The 23,057-nt window shown below is 39.3% G+C and overlaps 1 protein-coding gene across 8 annotated transcripts in view; it reads right to left on the reverse strand.

Moving 5' to 3' along the window:
- Positions 1 to 23,057, reverse strand: part of LOC139763124 (uncharacterized) — a 273,587-nt gene that overhangs the window by 48,643 nt on the left and 201,887 nt on the right. For 4 of the 8 annotated variants that reach the window (XM_071688804.1, XM_071688803.1, XM_071688801.1 and 1 more), the window contains 4 exons: positions 22,101 to 22,214; positions 14,591 to 14,731; positions 9,044 to 9,121; positions 8,660 to 8,839 (listed from right to left, as the gene is read on the reverse strand). In XM_071688804.1, coding sequence (XP_071544905.1) covers positions 8,660 to 8,839; positions 9,044 to 9,121; positions 14,591 to 14,731; positions 22,101 to 22,214 — 513 coding nt within the window. The remainder of the gene's footprint in view (positions 1 to 8,659; positions 8,840 to 9,043; positions 9,122 to 14,590; positions 14,732 to 22,100; positions 22,215 to 23,057) is intronic. The other 4 variants (XM_071688808.1, XM_071688805.1, XM_071688809.1 and 1 more) reach the window with 2 other exon arrangements.

Below are 23,057 nucleotides of genomic sequence, written 5' to 3' on the forward strand. Positions count from 1 at the left end.
TACTTGTGATATTCTAATGCAAGGAAAGAGAATTGATACAGATTTTGTTAACTTTGCTCACACATGTAACAAATTAAGCTAAAGTGTTTCACTAGCAGAAGCAGCAAAAAAAATAATAAAGGTAAATTTACTTTTCCAAAAGAAGGAACACAGAAGAGGGCCAAGTGAAATCATACCCTTTAAGGCTAAGTCCTCTGTTCTTAACACTACCTCGCTAACACAGGAAATGGCGATTATGTGTGAAAAAAATTAAAATAAAAGATCAAGGAGTTTCTAGCAAAGAATTGCAAGTGTAGTATTAGTTGCAAACAGAAAATGTCTCAAAATGTCCTATACAGTGCGCTACAAAAAATGGTATTACATTTCAACCAATTTACCATAATAATATTAGACACTGACAAAGAACTAAAAGAAACCACAGTCATATGCTTTGAAAGAAACAATGGTGTGAGCAAAACTATATGTAAAAAAAGAAACTTGGATTTCATCTATAAAAAGGCAAAACAGAACCCAAAGAAATTCTGAGAAAAAATTTGCACAATTAAGGCATGAAATGACTAGCAATATATTGCCAACATCCTACATCAGTCCAACATGGAAGGAGACATATACTAAAAATCACAAAGATCAAAATATATAAGAAACTTGAATTCAAAGAGCATATTGATAAGATGTCTCTACTTAGCCAAGTAATGGGTGGTATGATAATAAAAACTTTCACCATTGGAGAAAGAAAAGTGATGATGCATATGTTCAAAGTTTACACAAGTAATTTTCAATACTGGTGTGTTGTATGTCCACCAACCAAATAAGTGGATACCTATATATTAGAGACAATTGAGAAACACTCCAAGTAAAACCAAGGTATATGGAACACTTAAATTCCCACAAAAGACTACAGTAACTGAAACTATACAGTCTTGAAAGAAAACATGATAATATATGCATGGCAGAAAAGAAAAGCATTAGAACATAATAATGTTATATATGGATAGAAGTATACCTCAGAAGGTATATCTGGGAACATACTGCAAAGACACAAATCAAACACATGTGAGTACACTGGATAAACAATGGTGAGACCTATCAATGTCCTGACCAGTGGGATACAAAACAGGCCCAAGGTAATCATGGAAACCTTCCAAAGAAAACTGTATGGTTTGCTAAGCAAATACTGACTTAACTACAAATTCAAATTGCACCAGGGGGAAACAGCGCCATGAATCAAGCAAGATGTATTGTATGCGCTATGTATTTGTCCTGCCTCAGGCCAATTCTCCTTTTAAGTACTTACACATAATCATTCTAACTTTATTCCCATTTACAAGGTGTGGATTAAGTGCTATACTTTCTCAATTCATTCACACATACCCTCAGCCAAGTCTAGACTGTACAAGAATATCAAAAACTTCCCACACTGATATCAGCAATTCTTTCTTTTTCTCTTTGCTTGCACAGCTGATTCCTCACATAGGATTAGTTACTCTCTCTGATGCAGTCAAGCTACAGCACAACTCTTAAAACTACTTCTTGCTGGCCTTATTATGAAATGAAATTTCAAGATATATGCAAATGATTAATGAATGCTATGTGAGAGAGAAACTAACTCTAATGGTAAAATGGTCCCTTTCAAATACATTTTCTCCAGAAATAAGTCTTAGAAATATGGTAACTTGCAATCATTCAGCATAAGAAATTTGCTAGGAATGTAAGAGCCATTGTAAAGAATACATATCAACTAACCTTGGGCTCAACTCACATCCAGTAAACAGCCTATATGACAACGCATAATATGGATTTCCTACCCACAATAGTAAAAAGATTTTAATGCAAGAATTATCTTAATCTATTCTGAACTAACTTGTGAAATTGTGTAAAAACTTATATGACAACACAAAATATGATTTATACTACCTTAGAAAGTAAATAAATTAAAATGCAAGATTTATAGTGAAAAAAAAGAGCTAGTGGATGAAATGCACATTTCTGACTTCTCACTTGCTCTCATCTTTCATGCACTCCTCTTACGAGCTGTCAAGTCATTCTGGGTGAGGGAAGAAAACATGCAAATAATCATGCTAAAAATCATGCTTAATGCATGCAAAAAAAAAGATAAAAAAAAAAGTAATAATAATGTGTCCTATGAGCAGCCTGAAAAAATATGCTTTAAAGCAATGCTGTAATACCAGCTCATTTATAATCAAACTGTAGTTACGTCACACCTAGGAAACTGCCTCAAGTCAACTAACACAAATGCCAGTCTTAGACACCTAACTGTCACAAAGGAAGGCAGGCTGTGCAATGAAGTCAGGGAGAGTACAGAGTCGATCTTACAAATATGCTTTTCACAGGCTAAAGCCAACTTTTCAAGTAAGTATCCTCACTAGTCCTCACCTTTTATGTGCCTTTACATATGTAATCAACAGAGAAGGAGGATTTATTGATGATGAATGACCTTCAGTTAACAACAAAACAACAAACATCTCCAGGTTAACTTTCTCCTGATGACAACCATCAAGGAGATTCTTCTCTTTTGGCTTAATCTTTCATGGACTATTCAATTCTATCAAGTGAAAGCTGTATATTACTCTGCAAAGTATTGCAAATTCTATATTGTAAAGTTTATATTGAAGATCTGTTTGTTTCCCCTCAGATAATTAAGTGCTGTTAAGTACACAGACTCTGTTCAGCATTTCACAAGAAGCAGCCTACCGTTTTAATTAATGCCTCCCACTACAGTAGTATGTATGACCTAACTGAATCTTTCCATTTATTAAGGGTAAAAAACTAGGAAAATAAAGATTCCTCAACAAGCAGTGATAATTACCATGAGTAGAAAAAAAAGAAAAAAATTTAACAAATGGAGAAAACTATTGATATTTTTGGTTTGTGGCTCTAATAACCCTCAGCTTCTATGGAGCACTAAAGGTGTTCATAGTTGAAATAGAATATATATATACAATTCAGTGAATCTGCAGAACTTTTCCTTTTAACATATCCAAATACAGTCTTTAATACTTATTGAATTTATTACAAATGTGATAATTTCAGACAGCTATCTAGTTTTTGGTCAAACCAGGTATGGAATTCACCTGTCTCAGCTGGTTAGCCTTGCTGTAACAGCCTGAAGACCATAAAAACATCACCTACTCTATGAACAAATGGTTAAAAAGAGATGAATAGTTTCTTTTCATTCTAAGACCAAAAACATAATGACCAACCTAACAAATCAGCCGTGTATCTACACATAAATGGAAGTGGTCTATGTATAAGTGGGACTAGGTTAATCAGTATACAATTTGGTCAACTTTGCCATATATCACAGAACAATTAGAAAAAACTTTAAAATGTTCTCTATAAAATACACAAAAGCAATACGTGCCTTCAAGCCTTGGCCAACTCAACTGCATAATGTGGTACCTGCTTCCCTAGCTGATGACTAAAGTTCATGACAATTACAAAGAAATACTCCTAAAAATGTAGAAAGAATCAATGAACAAGTGGGTTTGGCACCGGGATGGTGCATGTTCTCACTTGCTGCTTTGTTACATTATCATTATGAAACTTATAAAATTTTAGATTCCCTATGAGGATTGTGTATGTGCAAAAATGCACTGAAAACATTAAATCTCTCACTCTGGTTACTCATAAACCCATTAAGAAAATATTGATTCTAATAACAATGCACTCCTAATCCATCAGCAATTGCATTTACTTAAATGGTGATATTAAGTATACCTAAACAAAATGCACTGTAAAGAAAAATTCACAAGGTACTGATATATCAATATATCCAATATATGACATAACTTTACCTTCATGTTAAAAGCAAAACTAATCACTTCAGAAATTCTTTCCATAATTCATGATTTGTACGAGTAATTTGCAAAATCCACAAAAGGCAGGGTATCGACAAAACTGCGAGGGACATGAAGATTGGTAATAAATCAAATTTTTTTCTATTGTATGTCAGGGATACAACAAGATATACTTAACCCTTTGTGATCATCAAGGATGCAAACTGATAAGACACTCCCCTCTAGAATAATAAATGTTTTTGATGAAAGGCAGAAAGAAGAAAAAAAAAACCCTCAAGTATTTCAATAATGAAAGATTCCTTGCAGAAACCACTTTTCTCATCACTGGCTGCAGCAATCAACCCTGGAGTACCAGATCCTTGAGTATCATCACAATGTTCAGTCCTTGCTTAAAAAAAAAAGTGAAATATCTGATTATCTTAATTTTCCAGGGTTGCATCAGGATGGGTTCATTCCAAAACTTAAGTGCCTCATTTCAGGCACAAAACCCTTGATATGGATTGATCTTGTCTCATTATAGAAGACCTTCAAATTCTGATTTCAGTCTAAACTGAAAATTATAATTCATACAACTATTTTTGCGACTGCAAAGACCAAAAGAAATAGGTTTCGTATGATAATGCCATGGAGTCATATTTCCTATCAACCCCCATAAAATCAACAGGCTAAAAAAATAAAAAAAAAATAAAAAAATAAATGCTCTATCTCACAAAGAACATCTGCATAACACCTCCTTTAGGATGCTAGAAAGGGGCTGACTTTGTTCTTTTCATGAAAAACACAATGGAAAAAACCAAATGCTTATTCAAATTATTTCATCAAAGTCTGGACAAACTTTCGATAGATTGGCAGTCTCTCAGTGGATGGGCAAATATAATGTTAAGATGCCAAGTATTCTCAAAATTTTCTTCCTAATATTTGTCTGAGAAAATCCTGACAATATTCAAGTACAAAAGGCACTGAGGTTGAATCTCATCTGGATCATGATGGCTCTATAACATACTCCATGAAGAAACAGAAGTCAGCAGAGAGGTGCAGATAACTAAATGGATTTCCCTTTTATGACAGATTTGCTTGCGAGGCATGGGCTATGGATAGAGTAGTGCGCAGGAGGGTGGATGTGCTGGAAATGAGATGTTTGAGGACAATATGTGGTGTGAGGTGGTTTCATCGAGTAAGTAATGTAAGGGTAAGAGAGATGTGTGGAAATAAGAAGAGCGTGGTTGAGAGAGCAGAAGAGGGTGTTTTGAAATGGTTTGGGCACATGGAGAGAATGAGTGAGGAAAGATTGACCAAGAGGATATATGTCGGAGGTGGAGGGAACAAGGAGAAGTGGGAGACCAAATTGGAGGTGGAAAGATGGAGTGAGAAAGAATTTGAGTGATTGGGGCCTGAACATGCAGGAGGGTGAAAGGCGGGCAAGGAATAGAGTGAACTGGATCGATGTGGTATACCAGGGTCGACATGCTGTCAATGGATTGAATCAGGGCATGTGAAGCGTCTGGGGTAAACCATGGAAAGTTCTGTGGGGCCTGGATGTAGAAAGGGAGCTGTGGTTTCAGGTATTATTGCATGACAGCTAGAGACTGAGTGTGAACGAATGGGGCCTTTGTTGTCTTTTCCTAGCGCTACCTCACACACATGAGGGGGAGGGGGATATTATTCCATGTGTGGCGGGGTGGCGATGGGAATGAATAAAGGCAGACAGTGTGAATTGTGTGCATGTGCATATATGTATATGTCTCTGTGTGTATATGTATGTGTACACTGAGATGTATGGGTATGTATATTTGCGTGTGGGGACGTGTATGTATATACATGTGTATGGGGGTGGGTTGGGCCATTTCTTTCGTCTGTTTCCTTGCGCTACCTTGCAAACGCGGGAGACAGCGACAAAGCAAAATAAAAATAAAAAAACATTACTTGAAAGGTGTTGTACCCCCTCTCACAGTTAAAATCATTTAGTCCCTAACCTCAGCACATATGCTACAAACACAATGCTGGAGGGACTTCTGAAAAGGCTGATCTGTCAAAGCTGCCCAGCTAATGATGTTCCACCCTTAAAGTATCAAAAGGGGAGAGGGAATCATATCTCTAGGTTCTTTAGAGCTTGCATACATACACTGCTACAGTATTAAATGCCTGAGAAACATAATAAAAGCAAGGATCCATAAGAGGTCCACAGCTTCTTCACCACTGTTGTGCTGCAGTCTAGCCACAGTGAAAGCGAAGATTTTGTTTCAGATATGTCTACAAAAGAAACCCACACCACTGTTGAATTCAAGTTTCTTTTTTTCACAATTCTTTGCCATTTCCTACTTAGCAAAGCAGTGCTATGAACAGATGAAGAATAGCCTCATTTGTTCATATCTATTCTCTACCTGCCACGTAAAGCCAATAAATGAGTCCCCTATTCACAGCCAAGAACTAGAGGTTTTTAATGGTTTACCTTGAGCATTTCATGTGCCATGATTTAGCCCATTGCCAAAACAGTGCTTGCTGTATATAATATTGCTCCAATCAATTCTATCCGAAACACACTTTTACACCCTCTAGCACATTCAGACCCCAGTCTTTCAAAACATCTTTCACTCCATCCTTCCAGCTCATTCTCGATCTCCCTGTCCTCTTTTGTTCCCTCCATTTCTGATATGTGTACCACTGTAGTCAGCCTCTCCTCACTCATCCCCATGGAAACTATAATTTTTGCTGTATTTCACCAAAGATTTTGATACATCAATCCAAAAACTAGAGCTAGAATTTTGCATACAAAAGTAAAGCTCTGTTAAACTTCTATTTTACTCTAGTGTAACCATGGATCTATTACAAAAATCCAACAACTTGAACAAAGGTTCTGCATACTGTATACAACTGAAGCCTCACTGAAATTCCATTCATGGGCATGTTATCTGAAGGTCTGACATGCTTGGTAAATAATGCATGCTAAAATTCTGCAAGCTATACACAACCAAAGACATGTAAACATTTCATTTGAGAAAAATTTATCCAAGAATGTGTTACACTTGGACAACAATGGCTGCCAGGGTTCTGCTTACTGTAAACAATCAGATCTTCAATGAGGTTCCATAAGCAACAGTAACACAAGAATGCTGGGATTCCCCAAGGAGACACCTGACTGAGTTCCTCAAATGCATCAATGGTACACTAATAGACGAATGGGCCTTGAGGTTCTGCCTCTGCCTCCCTCATTGAAGACAAAGGGTTATGAAATGATCCCAACATAGAAGTGAGAGAACCATCAACCATAATGAAGGTCTAAAATAGTCATATCATAAAAGCCTGTTTAACTAAAACTCACGAAAACTAAATACAGAAATAAATCAACAATGTAAAAATGAAAATATAAAGATACAAATCAAACCTTTATGAAAAGGAAAAAGATCACAGCAATATGTGCCAAGGACCTCTATAAAAAGCATAAAGCACCTACAATCCATGTCGTGAAACACTAAAAAGGAAAAGATACAGACATGATATGTCTGAAGGCAAAGATCATAGGGTGAAAAAATACTAATAAATAAAAGCGTTGGTCGACACGTCCACTCAAAGGAAATGTGAGCAAATGAAAGATAAGGGCTGGAGGCCAGGAAGTGCCACAAAACCAATGCACCAATAACACCAAAAACTCATCAGTTGGGGGTCTGATGAGGGAGTACGAGGGATTAATAGATGTTACAGTGGATGAGGAGGATAAAATCTGGTGGATATATCCTACTTTCATTTCAAAACAATTCTTAATCCATCTGCAAGCAATGCTTTCAGGGTTCAGCCCTGCGCTTAGTTATTTATTGATTTAAGGTTGTTTAACATATACACAACTGAGATGGTACTTGAAACAATGGTTAGCAATTAAGATAATGAAGTAGAGTCACAGCAGGATGATGGGATGTAAACTTAAAGATGCTTCTATAGGCACACAATATTACCATCAAGGTGCTACAAATGATGTTGAAGAAATATGAAGAGGGAAAGCAAAACTGAATATAAATGCAAACAAAGGCAAGAAATTTTTGTCTGAGGAAGTGAATTTGAATTTGAAATTTGATTTGCATGGACAGATGAAGAGTTTATAAGACCCCTAGATATTCGTGTGGTACTTCTAGCATAGGTGGTGAAATGGATGCGATCAGAATGAGTTTTGAAAGGCAAGCACATTATCAAAGCTTTACAACAGGTGAAAAAGAATCATGATTTCCAGCTCGGGTCACTGAAATAAGTGATGCAATTCACAATGTTGTATGCAAAAAGCAAATAGGTTAGTAGCTATAGAAAGGCTAGGAGCAGACATTTGAGAAGGAATCTGAAAAGTGGATTTGGAGTTCATAGAGTGGACACAGTGAGGAGTGAGAAAATCAAAGTGATAGCGATAAAATGTTGAAGAAGTAAATGATAAAGTTATCGATGAATAGTGACTGTTACCTTTTGAAGACCTGACTAAATGTATTCCGAGTTAAATAAGTCTGCCCATAAAAGGAGACACAACAATGGAGTGAATTATGACACAAAAGTCTCTGAAGGAATCTAAAGAAATCTGCTAAATCCATAATAAAAGGTGGATGTTCTGCTTGAGGCACTTGACTTTATATATGAGGCCTATAGAATACAGACATACAGATACAAGCTTCTTTGGCAAAGATGAGCAAAGAGGGTTAAGAGCAATCTGGTTCAGTTGCTTAGTTAGTAATTACAGATGCATACTCTAGTCCAAACTATTATGGCATAATGTAGATAAAGCCACATACGTAGCAGACTGTTAAAAGCCGACTGGAAACAGTCCACAGCAATCTGCTCACAATATTATCTTGCTTAAACTTCTCTACCTGATATTTATTAAGGCTGCTTATCTCCTTCTGCAAAAGTTCTATTTGAACCCTAAGGACAGTAACTTCATCACTAGCAGAACACAGGTTTTCATACTCTTCCTTGGTAATTAAGATTTCTTCCTCAAAAGACGAAGTATGAAGAGCGGCACTCACTTCTTCATTCATTTCTTTATCCTCCTTCATAACACAAAAGTAAAACAAAAATAGAGCAATGGGGCACACAAAAGAATCCAAAGACAATGGATGAATCCGTAATATCAACATAAAACATAAAGAATTCAAAACAATCATTAAAATTTGCAAAAAAAGTAAAACCCAAAAGACTGCTACTTGACATGAAGCATTTTCCTTATTTGAATTTACTCTTACAAATCTGCAAACCTTCTTTGAAGCATTGATATCATTCCCTTCAAATACAGATGATCCTTCAGCTTTACCATCTTCTGACACATGAGAAACCTGCAGAAGATACAGAATTATTCTAAGTTAGCCAAGAAACACCAATGTTAGGAAAAAAAAGTATAAGATACTTTTTCCTCATATGAGCTATGATTATGATTTCAGACTACAGCTTAAAGTGTCAACCATGGCTCAGGGTGGACAACTTCAATGATAAAGGATAGGGAAACCAGTATGTTGTGAATGTATGACCTACTTATGAACCTAAAGCAACACTTGAAGCTTAGGTAGGATTAGGACACAAAGTATCTTAATCAACCAACCCAATTAAGGAGATGGAAGTTCATCATTTCATAATGATTAGGTTTGTTCATATGAGGTATACAGATTCCTTGTGTGTCAAAAGCATTTTTCTACCTTGCTGCTTTTTTTATACTGATCATTCTCTAATCATGATGTGAAAACTCTGGGCAGAACATCCTGCTACATTCACAAGGTTCTCATCATCGTTATAATTACCCCAAGACCAATTTCTACAAAAGAGTCCTGGCGTTACCTAGGACTTTTCAAAAGGCTCCAACAGCCCAAGGCTGCACAACTTCCAGTAACAGGAAAATGCAGACTCATTTGGAGTGAGAAGTTCTTTAATGAGACTGTACTCCCACTGATACAGCCTCTCCAAAAGTGACTTCTCACTTGCAGTGTAACTTTGAGGTGGCAGAGTATGGTGATACAGCTCACACGATTCAATGCATATGCATAAAAGAAAACATATTTCTGGATATGTTTTATAATACAGAGCAGAACGGAAAAACAAAAATCTAAAGCTACTTCAGCAAAAAATACCTTACCTTCCTGCCCAAGGATTCTGTTCTATGGGGTTCCCATACTGCTTTGGGTGCTGGCTATGTCCACAAAACAGGACCACAGGTCAAGAAGTAATGATGATGTGTGTATGTCCTTGTAGGGTCAGCACAGTACAAGTGATGGGTATGAGTTCACAATCTTAAGCATTGAAGTTGTATCTTAGGCATGAGGGGACTTATATTAATGCTTGTAATGTTGGACAGATGAATGTGTCTAGAACACACGAGAAAGTGTAGTGTAGCTTATATATGACCAGGGAGTGAAGTTTCAGATACGTGTATGCCTGGTGGAGTACAGTATATCACTGGGTTGGGAAGGCAATTGTTTAGTGCCAGTTTGGTCATTATATGTGTATCTCTTTAGCCAATGCTGTGTTTGTTGGATAGAGGAAATCCTTGGGCATAGGGTACAGAGTTTGGAAAAATGTTTGAAAGGAGAGGAGAGAGTGAAGGTGAACAAAACTATAGTACTGAGCTGCAGTAAAGAAATGAGAAAGGATGGTTTAAGAGCAGTGTATGTAGCCATCCAAGCTTAAGTGAGACACAGGGTGGGAGAGAAAGCCAGGGTTCTAGGTTCATTCAGGAGTGTGTGGAAGGTGAGGTCAGTGTCTGTGTGGGCAAAGATGGGTATATATGAAGGTACAATAGTCCCAACAGTGTTGTATGTATGTCTTGGGCCCTGCATAAAAAAAGAATGAAAGAGGGTGGATAAGTCAGAGATAAAATGAATAGGAACAATGTGTGGCGTGAGGCAGGTTGATGCATAAGGAGACAGTGCAAGAGAGAGCGTGTGGTAATAAATGGAGTAAGACTCGGAGAGCTGACCAGGGCAGCTGAAACAGCAAGGAAAATGGAGATGATTGCAGAAAGACTGACTAAAAGGACATGCAAGTCAGAAGCGGAGTAAACAAGGGTAGGGGAGAATGAAAAGGACATGAAGGGATGGAATGAAAGAGACTTTGCGGAACTGAGGCCTGAACACAGAGGATGAAAGGCATGCATGGCAGAGAATGAATTAGAGCCTTATTACCATGCTGATGCTTCATGTCAAGAAAAATGTTACAAACAATAATCGAGAAAAAGGACACTAATCAGCACCACTGTTTTTAATGAGGACTTGTCCAAAGACAAGTTTCTATTGCTCCTGAGGTTTCTGCATTCTACAGACAATGACCATTCAAGTGCAACAGACTGACCATGGAAAAAAAAGCCTGCATTCATGTCACTAAAGAAGAAATATGGAGAGGCATGCAAATATTGGTAGCGCAAAAGGCACATCTATCTACGAGTATGTACCACAATACTTTTCCATGGTAACAGGGTTAGCACATTGAGCTCAACACTTGACTCTTATGCTTACAAATAACTTTTCCGTCAACTGCCTCAACTCATCCATAAATTGTCTTGCTTGCTGTGTACTGTTATGCTTTTCAGCAGCTACTCATCCAGCACCATCATTTATTCTAGGTTCATCCAGTACTGTCTTCAACTAAGGGTCTAATCTACATGCTTCTGATGGTCCATGTTAAGGTTACCTACTTTAAGTCCTTCCACAAAAGTGTAATAGAGGAATTGTTCACTTTACTTTAGGGATGACTAGACTTGAGGAAACATGTACTGGCAAAATGTCACAGGTCTGGTCTAAAGTGATTTGGTCTGTGTAATTGTAGTGCTTAACAAAGTAAAAACCGAAAAAACAACATGGGCTCCCCAAAATGAATCTCTTAGCTTCTCAAGTGTAGTGATGAAAACAATGATGTGTGGATATCTGAGGAAGGGACTTAACCTATGAGCAGACAACGATTGTAATAACCCTGATCTGTGTATATTTTTCATGAAAATGACATTGGGGTTTTGGCATGGACAATCAGAAGAGGAGAAATAAGCAAAATTCCCTAAAGTTGTTCATGGTGAGAACTTTTACAGAAATTATAAAATTTTCAGATTTGATAAGGCATGTTAAGCTAGATACAACCATGATGACAGAGAGGAAAGGAATATGACAAAGACAAAGGAGACCTTAACACAAGTGCCAAAATCTAGTTACATGATGCAGTTTCAGACTCCTCACACACCAGGTTCAAAATGCAAACTTGATTCTTGTAATGAGCATAAAACAGCAGTGTTACCAGATTCTGCCTACTTGTGGTTATGCCACAAGTGAAAAGTCACCTTTAACGAGGTTGCATCATCTGAGTATAATCTCGCTTAAAAACTTTTCACTCCAAAGGCGTCCATCCTTTTCCTGGCAATGGTGTAGCCTTGAACTGCAGGATCCCCTGGAGAAGGGGTCCTTAGGGCTATATAATAATAAATGATAAATATAAACATGGTTTCCAGTGAATGTAGGTTTGCGACAGGGGTGTGTGATATCTCCATGGTTGTTTAATTTGTTTATGGATGGGGTTGTTAGGGAGGTGAATGCAAGAGTTTTGGAAAGAGGGGCAAGTATGCAGTCTGTTGTGGATGAGAGAGCTTGGGAGGTGAGTCAGTTGTTGTTCGCTGATGATACAGCACTGGTGGCTGATTCACATGAGAAACTGCAGAAGCTGGTGACTGAGTTTGGTAAAGTGTGTGAAAGAAGAAAGTTGAGAGTAAATGTGAATAAGAGCAAGGTTATTAGGTACAGTAGGGTTGAGGGTCAAGTCAATTGGGAGGTAAGTTTGAATGGAGAAAAACTGGAGGAAGTGAAGTGTTTTAGATATCTGGGAGTGGATTTGGCAGCAGATGGAACCATGGAAACAGATGTGAATCATAGGGTGGGGGAGGGGGCAAAAATTCTGGGAGTGTTGAAGAATGTGTGGAAGTCGAGAACATTATCTCGGAAAGCAAAAATGGGTATGTTTGAAGGAATAGTGGTTCCAACAATGTTATATGGTTGCAAAGCATGGGCATGGATAGAGTTGTGCGCAGGAGGGTGGATGTGCTGGAAATGAGATGTTTGAGGACAATATGTGGTGTGAGGTGGTTTGAGCGAGTAAGTAATAATAGGGTAAGAGAGATGTGTGGTAATAAAAAGAGTGTGGTTGAGAGAGCAGAAGAGGGTGTTTTGAAATGGTTTGGTCACATGGAGAGAATGAGTGAGGAAAGATTGACCATGAGGATATGTGTGTCAGGGGAGACGAAACTGGAGGTGGAAAGATGGAGTGAAAAAGATTTTGAGTGATCGGGGCCTGAACATGCAGGAGGGTGAAAAGGGTGCAAGGAATAGAGTGAATTGGAACGATGTGGTATACTGGGATCGACGTGCTGTCAATGGACTGAACCAGGGCATGTGAAGTGTCTGGGGTAAACCATGGAAAGTTCTGTGGGGCCTGGATGTGGAAAGGGAGCTGTGGTTTCGGTGTATCATTACATGACAGCTAGAGAATGAGTGTGAATGAATGTGGCCTTTGTTGTCTTTTCCTAGCGCTACCTCGCACACATGAGGGGGGAGGGGGTTGTTATTTCGTGTGTGGCGAGGTGGCAATGGGAATGAATAAAGGCAGACTATGAATTATGTACATGTGTATATATGTATATGTCTGTGTGTGTGTATACATATGTATACGGTGAGATGTATAGGTATGTATATTTGCGTGTGTGGATGTGTACGTATATACATGTGTATGTGGGTGGGTTGGGCCATTCTTTCGTCTGTTTCCTTGCGCTACCTCACTAACACGGGAGACAGCGACAAAGCAAAATAAATAATAAAAATAATAAATGAAATTAGAAACATTCCTTCCATATCATTATGTTACAATCATGAATGCATAAAATAAGTACAAAGTCAAAACTGGCAGGAAAGTAACTGTGATGAACTTCAGCTACACAATTAATTTCCAGCTAATTAAAAAATATGGTACTCTGACTCTTGTTCACACATAGCTAAGTCAGTAGTGTGATAAGAGAGGAGTGGCTTTGTATCTTGGGGTCTTTCAGGAACTACAATTCTTTAAAAAGTTTCTAATAAAACACCAACACAGTGATGAAAATCTTCCATGACTGACAGAGAGATAAGTGTATTACTTCATTTTTTAATCTTACTTTTTTGCAAACGACTAATCTGTATATATAAATCTTTATTCATCTATTAATCTACTTCATAGAGTAGAAGGGTCATCTCTGATGTATTGTGTCCCCACACATTTCATATATGATTAGTCCACCCAATTTTGGGCTTTTGCACTCATGGCCCATGAGCCATATCTAAATGACACTCTTGGGACTACAAGATAAAAGGTTTTATATCCACTCTGGTCAACAGAGACGTGGAGGAAGATATGAAACAACTCCCATGAGAAAAATACTTACAGCCCCAACTTCTGGAAAGCAGCCTTTGCAATGTGGGGATTCTAGGATAGAATGGAGGATATGGTTAAGCCCAGCAAATTTCTGTTACTCCAGGGATGGACTGTGGTGTTTTGAAACTGAACAGAGGGGAAAAAAGTGACATTTACAAAAAGATATTAGAAGAAATTGCATTTCAACACTAATGAATTTAATCAGGTTACTACTTCCCTATTCCGAGATCCTATAGAGGTCCGAATCAAAAGAGAAGTGTTCACTGTAAGGAAGAGAATGAGTATTAGTGAGGATGGAAGAGAAAGTAGTATCTCCCTGGTCAGTGGTTGCCTCCCACCTACTTACCTTTGTCATACTTTGAAATATTAAGTAATACCTTAGATAATTCAATGGGTGCATCAGGCTGTATGGACATCAGGGTAAAGTCACCTGTTGATGACCGAGCTGCATCAGACCCATAATCACTTCTCCCACTGGAAACTGTCAAAGGTGATACACCTTCCTTGAGGCCTGATGTCTGGAAAACAGAAAAACAAATCATCAGCAAGTTGTTCTTGTAATTGAAATATAAGCAAACAAAAAGACAGATGATAAAAAATTGCTAACAAGAGTACTGTATACAGAGAAAATATACAGGAGTAATATAAAGCGGTAAGAGGAAATCATGGAACATTCTGCGGTCCTTGATTGTGGATAGGGGTTTTGGCTTTAGTGCTCTTAAAAACATGATAGCTAGAAAAAGTATATGTGAGCAAATGTGGCATCTTTTTTTGTCTGTTCTTGCTGCTATCTTGCTAATGCAGGAAACAGCAACAAGTACATATATATTTATCTATATCTATTACAATTTGTTGCTGCCTTCCGCATTAGCGAGGTAGCGCAAGGAAACAGACAAAAGATTGGCCCAATCCACCCACATACACATGTACATAAATAAACACATATATATATATTTATTCACCTATCATACTTGATTGCTGTTTCCCACGTCAGCAAGGTAGCACCAAGAAACAGATGAAGAACAACACATCCACTCACATACATATATTTATTTATTTATTTTGCTTTGTCGCTGCCTCCCGCGTTTGCGAGGTAGTGCAAGGAAACAGACGAAAGAAATGGCCCAACCCACCCCCATACACATGTATATACATACACGTCCACACACGCAAATATACATACCCATACATCTCAATGTACACATATATATACACACAGACATATACATATATACACATGCACACACTTCACACTGTCTGCCTTTATTTATTCCTATTGCCACCTCGCCACACATGGAATAACATCTCCCTCCCCCCACATGTGTGCGAGGTAGCGCTAGGAAAAGACAACAAAGGCCACATTCGTTCACACTCAGTCTCTAGCTGTCATGTAATAATGCCCAAAACCACAGCTCCCTTTCCACATCCAGCCCCACACAACTTTCCATGGTTTACCCCAGACGCTTCACATGCCCTGATTCTATCCACTGACAGCACGTCAACCCTGGTATACCACATCGATCCAATTCACTCTATTTCTTGCCCTCCTTTCACCCTCCTGCATGTTCAGGCCCCGATCACACAAAATCTTTTTCACTCCGTCTTTCCACCTCCAATTTGGTCTCCCACTTCTCCTCGTTCCCTCCACCTCCGACACATATATCCCCTTGGTCAATCTTTCCTCACTCATTCTCTCCATGTGCCCAAACCATTTCAAAACACCCTCTTCTGCTCTCTCAACCACGCTCTTCTTATTTCCACACATCTCTTACCCTATTATTACTTACTCGATCAAACCACCTCACACCACATATTGTCCTCAAACATCTCATTTCCAGCACATCCACCCTCCTGTGCACAACTCTATCCATAGCCCACGCCTCGCAACCATATAACATTGTTGGAACCACTATTCCTTCAAACATACCCATTTTTGCTTTCCGAGATAATGTTCTCGACTTCCACACATTCTCAAGGCTCCCAGGATTTTCGCCCCCTCCCCAACCCTATGATTCACTTCCGCTTCCATGGTTCCATCCGCTGCCAGATCCACTCCCAGATATCTAAAACACTTTACTTCCTCCAGTTTTTCTCCATTCAAACTTGCCTCCCAATTGACTTGACCCTCAACCCTACTGTACCTAATAACCTTGCTCTTATTCACATTTACTCTTAACTTTCTTCTTTCACACACTTTACCAAACTCAGTCACCAGCTTCTGCAGTTTCTCACATGAATCAGCCACCAGCTCTGTATCATCAGCGAACAACAACTGACTCACTTCCCAAGCTCTCTCATCCCCAACAGACTGCATACTTGCCCCTCTTTCCAAAACTCTTGCATTCACCTCCCTAACAACCCCATCCATAAACAAATTAAACAACCATGGAGACATCACACACCCCTGCCGCAAACCTACATTCACTGAGAATCAATCACTTTCCTCTCTTCCTACACGTACACATGCCTTACGTCCTTGATAAAAACTTTTCACTGCTTCTAACAACTTGCCTCCCACACCATATATTCTTAGTACCTTCCACAGAGCATCTCTATCAACTCTATCATATGCCTTCTCCAGATCCATAAATGCTACATACAAATCCATTTGCTTTTCTGAGTATTTCTCACATACATTCTTCAAAGCAAACACCTGATCCAAAAGAAGGAACAGAGATGGGGGCCAGGTGAGGATATTCCCTCAAAGGCCCAGTCCTCTGTTCTTAACGCTACCTTGCTAATGCGGGAAATGGCGAATAGTATGAAAAAATAGACATATATAGGGGAATAGAATTTTTTTTTTTATAACTTTGTCGCTGTCTCCCACGTTTGCGAGGTAGCGCAAGGAAACAGACGAAAGAAATGGCCCAACCCCCCCCCATACACATGTATATACATACGTCCACACACACAAATATACATACCTACACAGCTTTCCATGGTTTACCCCAGACGCTTCACATGCCTTGATTCAATCCACTGACAGCACGTCAACCCAGGTATACCACATCGCTCCAATTCACTCTATTCCTTGCCCTCCTTTCACCCTCCTGCATGTTCAGGCCCCGATCACACAAAATCTTTTTCACTCCATCTTTCCACCTCCAATTTGGTCTCCCTCTTCTCCTTGCTCCCTCCACCTCCGACACATATATCCTCTTGGTCAATCTTTCCTCACTCATCCTCTCCATGTGCCCAAACCACTTCAAAACACCCTCTTCTGCTCTCTCAACCACGCTCTTTTTATTTCCACACATCTCTCTTACCCTTACGTTACTCACTCGATCAAACCACCTCACACCACACATTGTCCTCAAACATCTCATTTCCAGCACATCCATCCTCCTGCACACAACTCTATCCATAGCCCACGCCTCGCAACCATACAACATTGTTGGAACCACTATTCCTTCAAACATACCCATTTTTGCTTTCGAGATAATGTTCTCGACGTCCACACATTCTTCAAGGCCCCCAGAATTTTCGCCCCCTCCCCCACCCTATGATCCACTTCCGCTTCCATGGTTCCATCGCTGCCAGATCCACTCCCAGATATCTAAAACACTTCACTTCCTCCAGTTTTTCTCCATTCAAACTCACCTCCCAATTGACTTGACCCTCAACCCTACTGTACCTAATAACCTTGCTCTTATTCACATTTACTCTTAACTTTCTTCTTCCACACACTTTACCAAACTCAGTCACCAGCTTCTGCAGTTTCTCACATGAATCAGCCACCAGCACTGTATCATCAGCGAACAACAACTGACTCACTTCCCAAGCTCTCTCATCCCCAACAGACTTCATACTTGCCCCTCTTTCCAAAACTCTTGCGTTCACCTCCCTAACAACCCCATCCATAAACAAATTAAACAACCATGGAGACATCACACACCCCTGCCGCAAACCTACATTCACTGAGAACCAATCACTTTCCTCTCTTCCTACACGCACACATGCCTTACATCCTCGATAAAAACTTTTCACTGCTTCTAACAACTTTCCTCCCACACCATATATTCTTAATACCTTCCACAGAGCATCTCTATCAACTCTATCATATGCCTTCTCCAGATCCATAAATGCTACATACAAATCCATTTGCTTTTCTAAGTATTTCTCACATACATTCTTCAAAGCAAACACCTGATCCATAGAAGGCGGCTAAAAGGGGAGGGAGTGGGTGGCTGGAAATCTTCCCCTCTCGTATTTTTAATTTTCCAAAAGAAGGAACACAGAAGGGGGTCCAGTGAGGATATTCCCTCAAAGGCCCATTCCTCTGTTCTTAATGCTACCTTGCTAATACAGGAAATGGCAAATAGTATGAAAGAAAAAAAGATATACATAAATGCCCATACACATACATAAACATATCAACATATACATGCAAATACATACACATACATAGACCTATACATATATACACATGTATGAATACATGCTTGCCTTCAATTCATTCCTGGTGCCACCCTGCCCGACAGGAAACTGCATTGCTATCCCTCTCTTTAGCGAGGTACTGCCACGAAAACAGACAAAAAAGGCCACATTCATTTACACTCAGTCTCCAGCTGTCATGGGTAATTCACTGAAACCACAGCTCCCTATGCACATCCAGGCCCTACAGACCTTTCCACAGACATTTCACATGCCCTGGTTTAGTGCACTGATAGCACGTCAACCCCAGCATACCACACTGTTCCAATTCACTCTATTTCTTGCACGCCTCTCACCCTCCTGCATGTTCAGGCCTCAAATGCTCAAAATCTTTTTCACTCCATCCTTTCACCTCCAATTCGGTCTCCTGCTTCTTTTTCACTCCATCCTTTCACCTCCTGCTTCTTGTTCCCCCCACCTCTAACACATATATCTTCTTTGTCTATCTTTTCTAACTCATTCTCCACACATGTCCAAACCATTTTAACACACTCCTTTCTGCTCTCTCAACCAAACTCTTTTTACCACCATACATCTTTCTTACCCTTTCCTTACTTAATCAAACCACCTCACACCACATATTGTCCTTAAGATATTTCATTTCCAGCACATCCACCCTCCTCTATACAACCCTATCTATAGCCCAAGCCTCACAACCCTATAATATTGTTGAACTACTGTTTCTTCAAACACGCCCATTTTCACTCTCCAAGATAAGATTCTCTCTTTCAGTACATTCTTCACAGCTCCCAGAACATTCACCCCATCTCCCACCCTATGACTCACTACCACTTCCATAGTTCCACTCAGTGCTAAGTCCACTCCCAGATACCTGAAACACTTCACTTTATCCAATTATCCTCCATTCAAATTCGCATCCCAACTAACTTTTCCCTCAACCCTGGTGAGCCTAATAACCTTGCTCTCATATTTACTCTCAAGTTTCTCCTTTCACACACCTCTCCAAACTCAGTCACGAATTTCTGCAGTTTCTCACTTAAATCAGCCACCAGTGCTGTATCATCAGCTAACAACTGACTTGCTTCTAAGGCTCTCTCATCCCCATCAGACCGCATACTTGCTCCTCTCTACAAAACACCTGCATCTACCTCCCTAACCACCCCAACCATAAGCAAATCAAACAATCATGGGGACAACACATACCCCTGCCACAGACCAACTTTCACTGGGAACTATTCACTCTCCTCTCTTCCTACTTGTACAAATGCCTTACACCCTTGATAAAAACTTCTTACTACTTCCAGCAACTTACCTCCTACACCATATACTCTTAAGACCTTCCACAAAGCATCTATCCACCCTGTCATATGCTTTCTCCAGGTCCATAAATGCCACATACAAATCCAGCTGTTTCTCTAAATATTTCTCACACATTCTTCAAAGCAAACACCTGATCCACACATCCTATACCACTTCTGAAACCATACTGCTCCTCCCCCTCTCAATCAATACCCTCCCATACAATTTTCCAGGAATATAAAAAAAAAATTGTGCCTCTGTAGTTTGAACACTCACCTTTACCCCCTTTGCCTTTGCACAATGGCACTATAAGTACATTCCACTAATCCTCAGGCACTTCACCATGATCCATACAACACTGAATACCCCATGTACATCAATTGTATCCTCAACTGCCACATTACTCACCTTTGCTTTTAAATCACCCATCACTAATGCCCAGTCTTGTGCACCAAAACTTTTGACACACTCACTCAGCGGCTCCTAAAACACTTGCCTCTCAAGATCTTTCTTCTCATGACCAGGTGCATATACACAAATAATCACCCATCTCTTTCCATCCACTTTCAGTTTTACCCACATCTATCCAGAATTTACTTCCTTACATTCTATCACACACACTCCCACAACTCCTGCTTTTATAGTAGTGTTACTCCTTCCTTAGCTCTTGTCCTCTCACCAACCCCTAATTTTACTTCTAAGACTTTTCTAAACCATTCTTCCCCTTACCCTTGAGCTTTCTTTCACTCAGAGCCAGAACATCCAGGTTTCTTTCCTCAAACATACTACCTATCTCTCCTTTCTCAAACCTCAAACATACTACCTATCTGTCCTTTCTCAAATCTCAAACATACTATCTCTCCTTTCTTCTCATCTTGGTTACATCCAAACACATTTAGACAGCCCAATCTGAACCTTTGAAGAGGATGAGCACTCCCTGCTTGACCCCTTCCATTTCCTGTTTTAGAAATTGAAATACTGGGTAGTATCAAAAACAGATGAATGAGCCTTAGAGGGAAAAAATCCTAAATTGGCTCCCTTCTCTGTTCCTTCTTTTGGAAAAGTAAAAACAGGAGGGGAGGATTTCCAGTCCCTGACTCCCACCCCTTTTAGTTGCCTTCTACAACACGCATGGAATATGTGGGAAGTACTCTTTCTCTCTATCCCCATGGTTTCAGAAGTGGTAGAGGATGTGTGGATCAGGTGTTTACTTTGAAGAATGTTAGTGAAAAATACTCAGAAAAACATATGGATTTGTGTGTGGCATTTATGGATCTGGAGAAGGCACATGATAGGGTTGATAGAGATGCTTTGTGAAAGGTCTTAAGAATATATGGTGTGGGATGTAAGCTGCTAGAGGCAGAGAAGTTCTTATCAAGGGTGTAAGGCATGTGTGCAAGTAGGAAGATAGGAGTGCGATTGGTTCCTAGTGAAGGTCAGTCTGTGGCATGTGTGTGTAATATCACAATGGTTGTTTAATTTGGTTATGGATGGGGTGGTTTGGAAGGTATGTACAGAAGTTTTGGAGAGAGAGGCGAATATGTAGTCTGTTCTGGGGTCTATGCCTATAAGTGTAAACACATTTAGTTAAGTTTTCTGTTTGAGTTCAGTTCTCAAACAATATTTGATAATACAGTCGTGCAAGTTCATATGTACATGTATAATTAGGAGAACTTCAACATTCTACAAAAATCAGGCAATTTTGACCCATAATTCATATCTTTGGTATCAACTTTATAATCAGAGAATAATTATGTTTTGATTCAGAACAGACAACTATTCTAACTAAACAACAGTTAAGCAATGTGCTTTTCAAAAATTCTACTTTTGTTACAATACTCTTATATGCCTGTTACTAACTAGAGCTCACTCAAGGGGGTGGCCAGTAACAAAGTCTCCATAACTAGTAAGTTCCAGAGTCACTTTTTAGCTTTTAGTACCTCACCCTTAACAATCCACTGGCTGGGGCAACTCTAGCACAGTGTTTGCAGAGGCTCCTTCCTAATGTCCCTACTGACTACTTCTACCTAATTTTCCTGTCTAATGTTCCTACCTACTACTACGTAATGATTTGTTACAGTTATCAATAACAAGAAAATTAAAGCCAGTTGAAAGGGTTGAGAGTAAGGGTCTTAGTATATATATGCAAAAAAGGATAAAAAGGACCTGATTAAAGCAACCAACAGAACTTACTGTATTTGAAGTAAATTCAGACTGTTGTACTGATGACTTCCTCAGCACCTCAAAGGCCTCATTCTCAGCTAATCTATCACTGAATTTATCTTTCCTTCCAATAAGGTTCTGTAGCTGTGGAGTACAAAGATAAAACATTCATTATAAATGTCATAAAGATACAAAGAGTTTGGATAACTTTATACATTGATACATTAGTCATGAACATATGCCTTCATTTCCATCATCAAAAGCAATTGCATAATAGTTCAGATGAAAACCACACAACACAGAAAATGTACACACATCACTGCAAATGAATAATAGCACAACCTTGAGATAAACTGTTAAATTTACAGTGAACTATGTCACCCACAGCAGGGCAACCAAGTTTTGGAATGTCACAATTGAAGCTAAACACTAACATGCAAGGAGAAGACAAAAGACAATCTGTCTCTCCACAGAAAGCATGTAGTCAGTTGGAGGGTGTAGGGGCCTGGGAGGTGAGTCAGTTGCTAACTTATGACATAGCACTGCTGGCAGATTTGAGTGAGAATCTGCAGAAGTTACTATCTTAGTTTGGGTGTATGTGCAAAGAGAAACATCAGAGTAAATGTGAATAAAAGCACGATTATTAGCTTTAGCAGTGAAAAGAGGCAGGTTTCTTGGAAAGCAAGTTTGAATGGAAAGAATCTTTGGACAGTGGTGTGTTTTTGATACTTGGGAGTGGATATTGCAGTGAAAAGAACCATGGGCAATGAGGTAGGCCATAAGGTAGGTGAAGGGGCAAAAGCCTTGGGTGCATTGAGGAACATGTGGAAAAAGGGAATGTCTTTTAGTGCAAAAATAAGAATATTTCATGGTATACAAGTACCACTGGAACTCTGAAATGAAAGGCTTGGGTCTGAAAGAAAAATGTAAAGACAGTGGATGTGTTGGAAAGGAAATGTTTGAGGACATTATGTGGTTTGAGGAGGC

The sequence above is a fragment of the Panulirus ornatus genome, chromosome 46 (assembly GCF_036320965.1).
Source record: "Panulirus ornatus isolate Po-2019 chromosome 46, ASM3632096v1, whole genome shotgun sequence".
Taxonomy (NCBI): domain Eukaryota; kingdom Metazoa; phylum Arthropoda; class Malacostraca; order Decapoda; family Palinuridae; genus Panulirus; species Panulirus ornatus.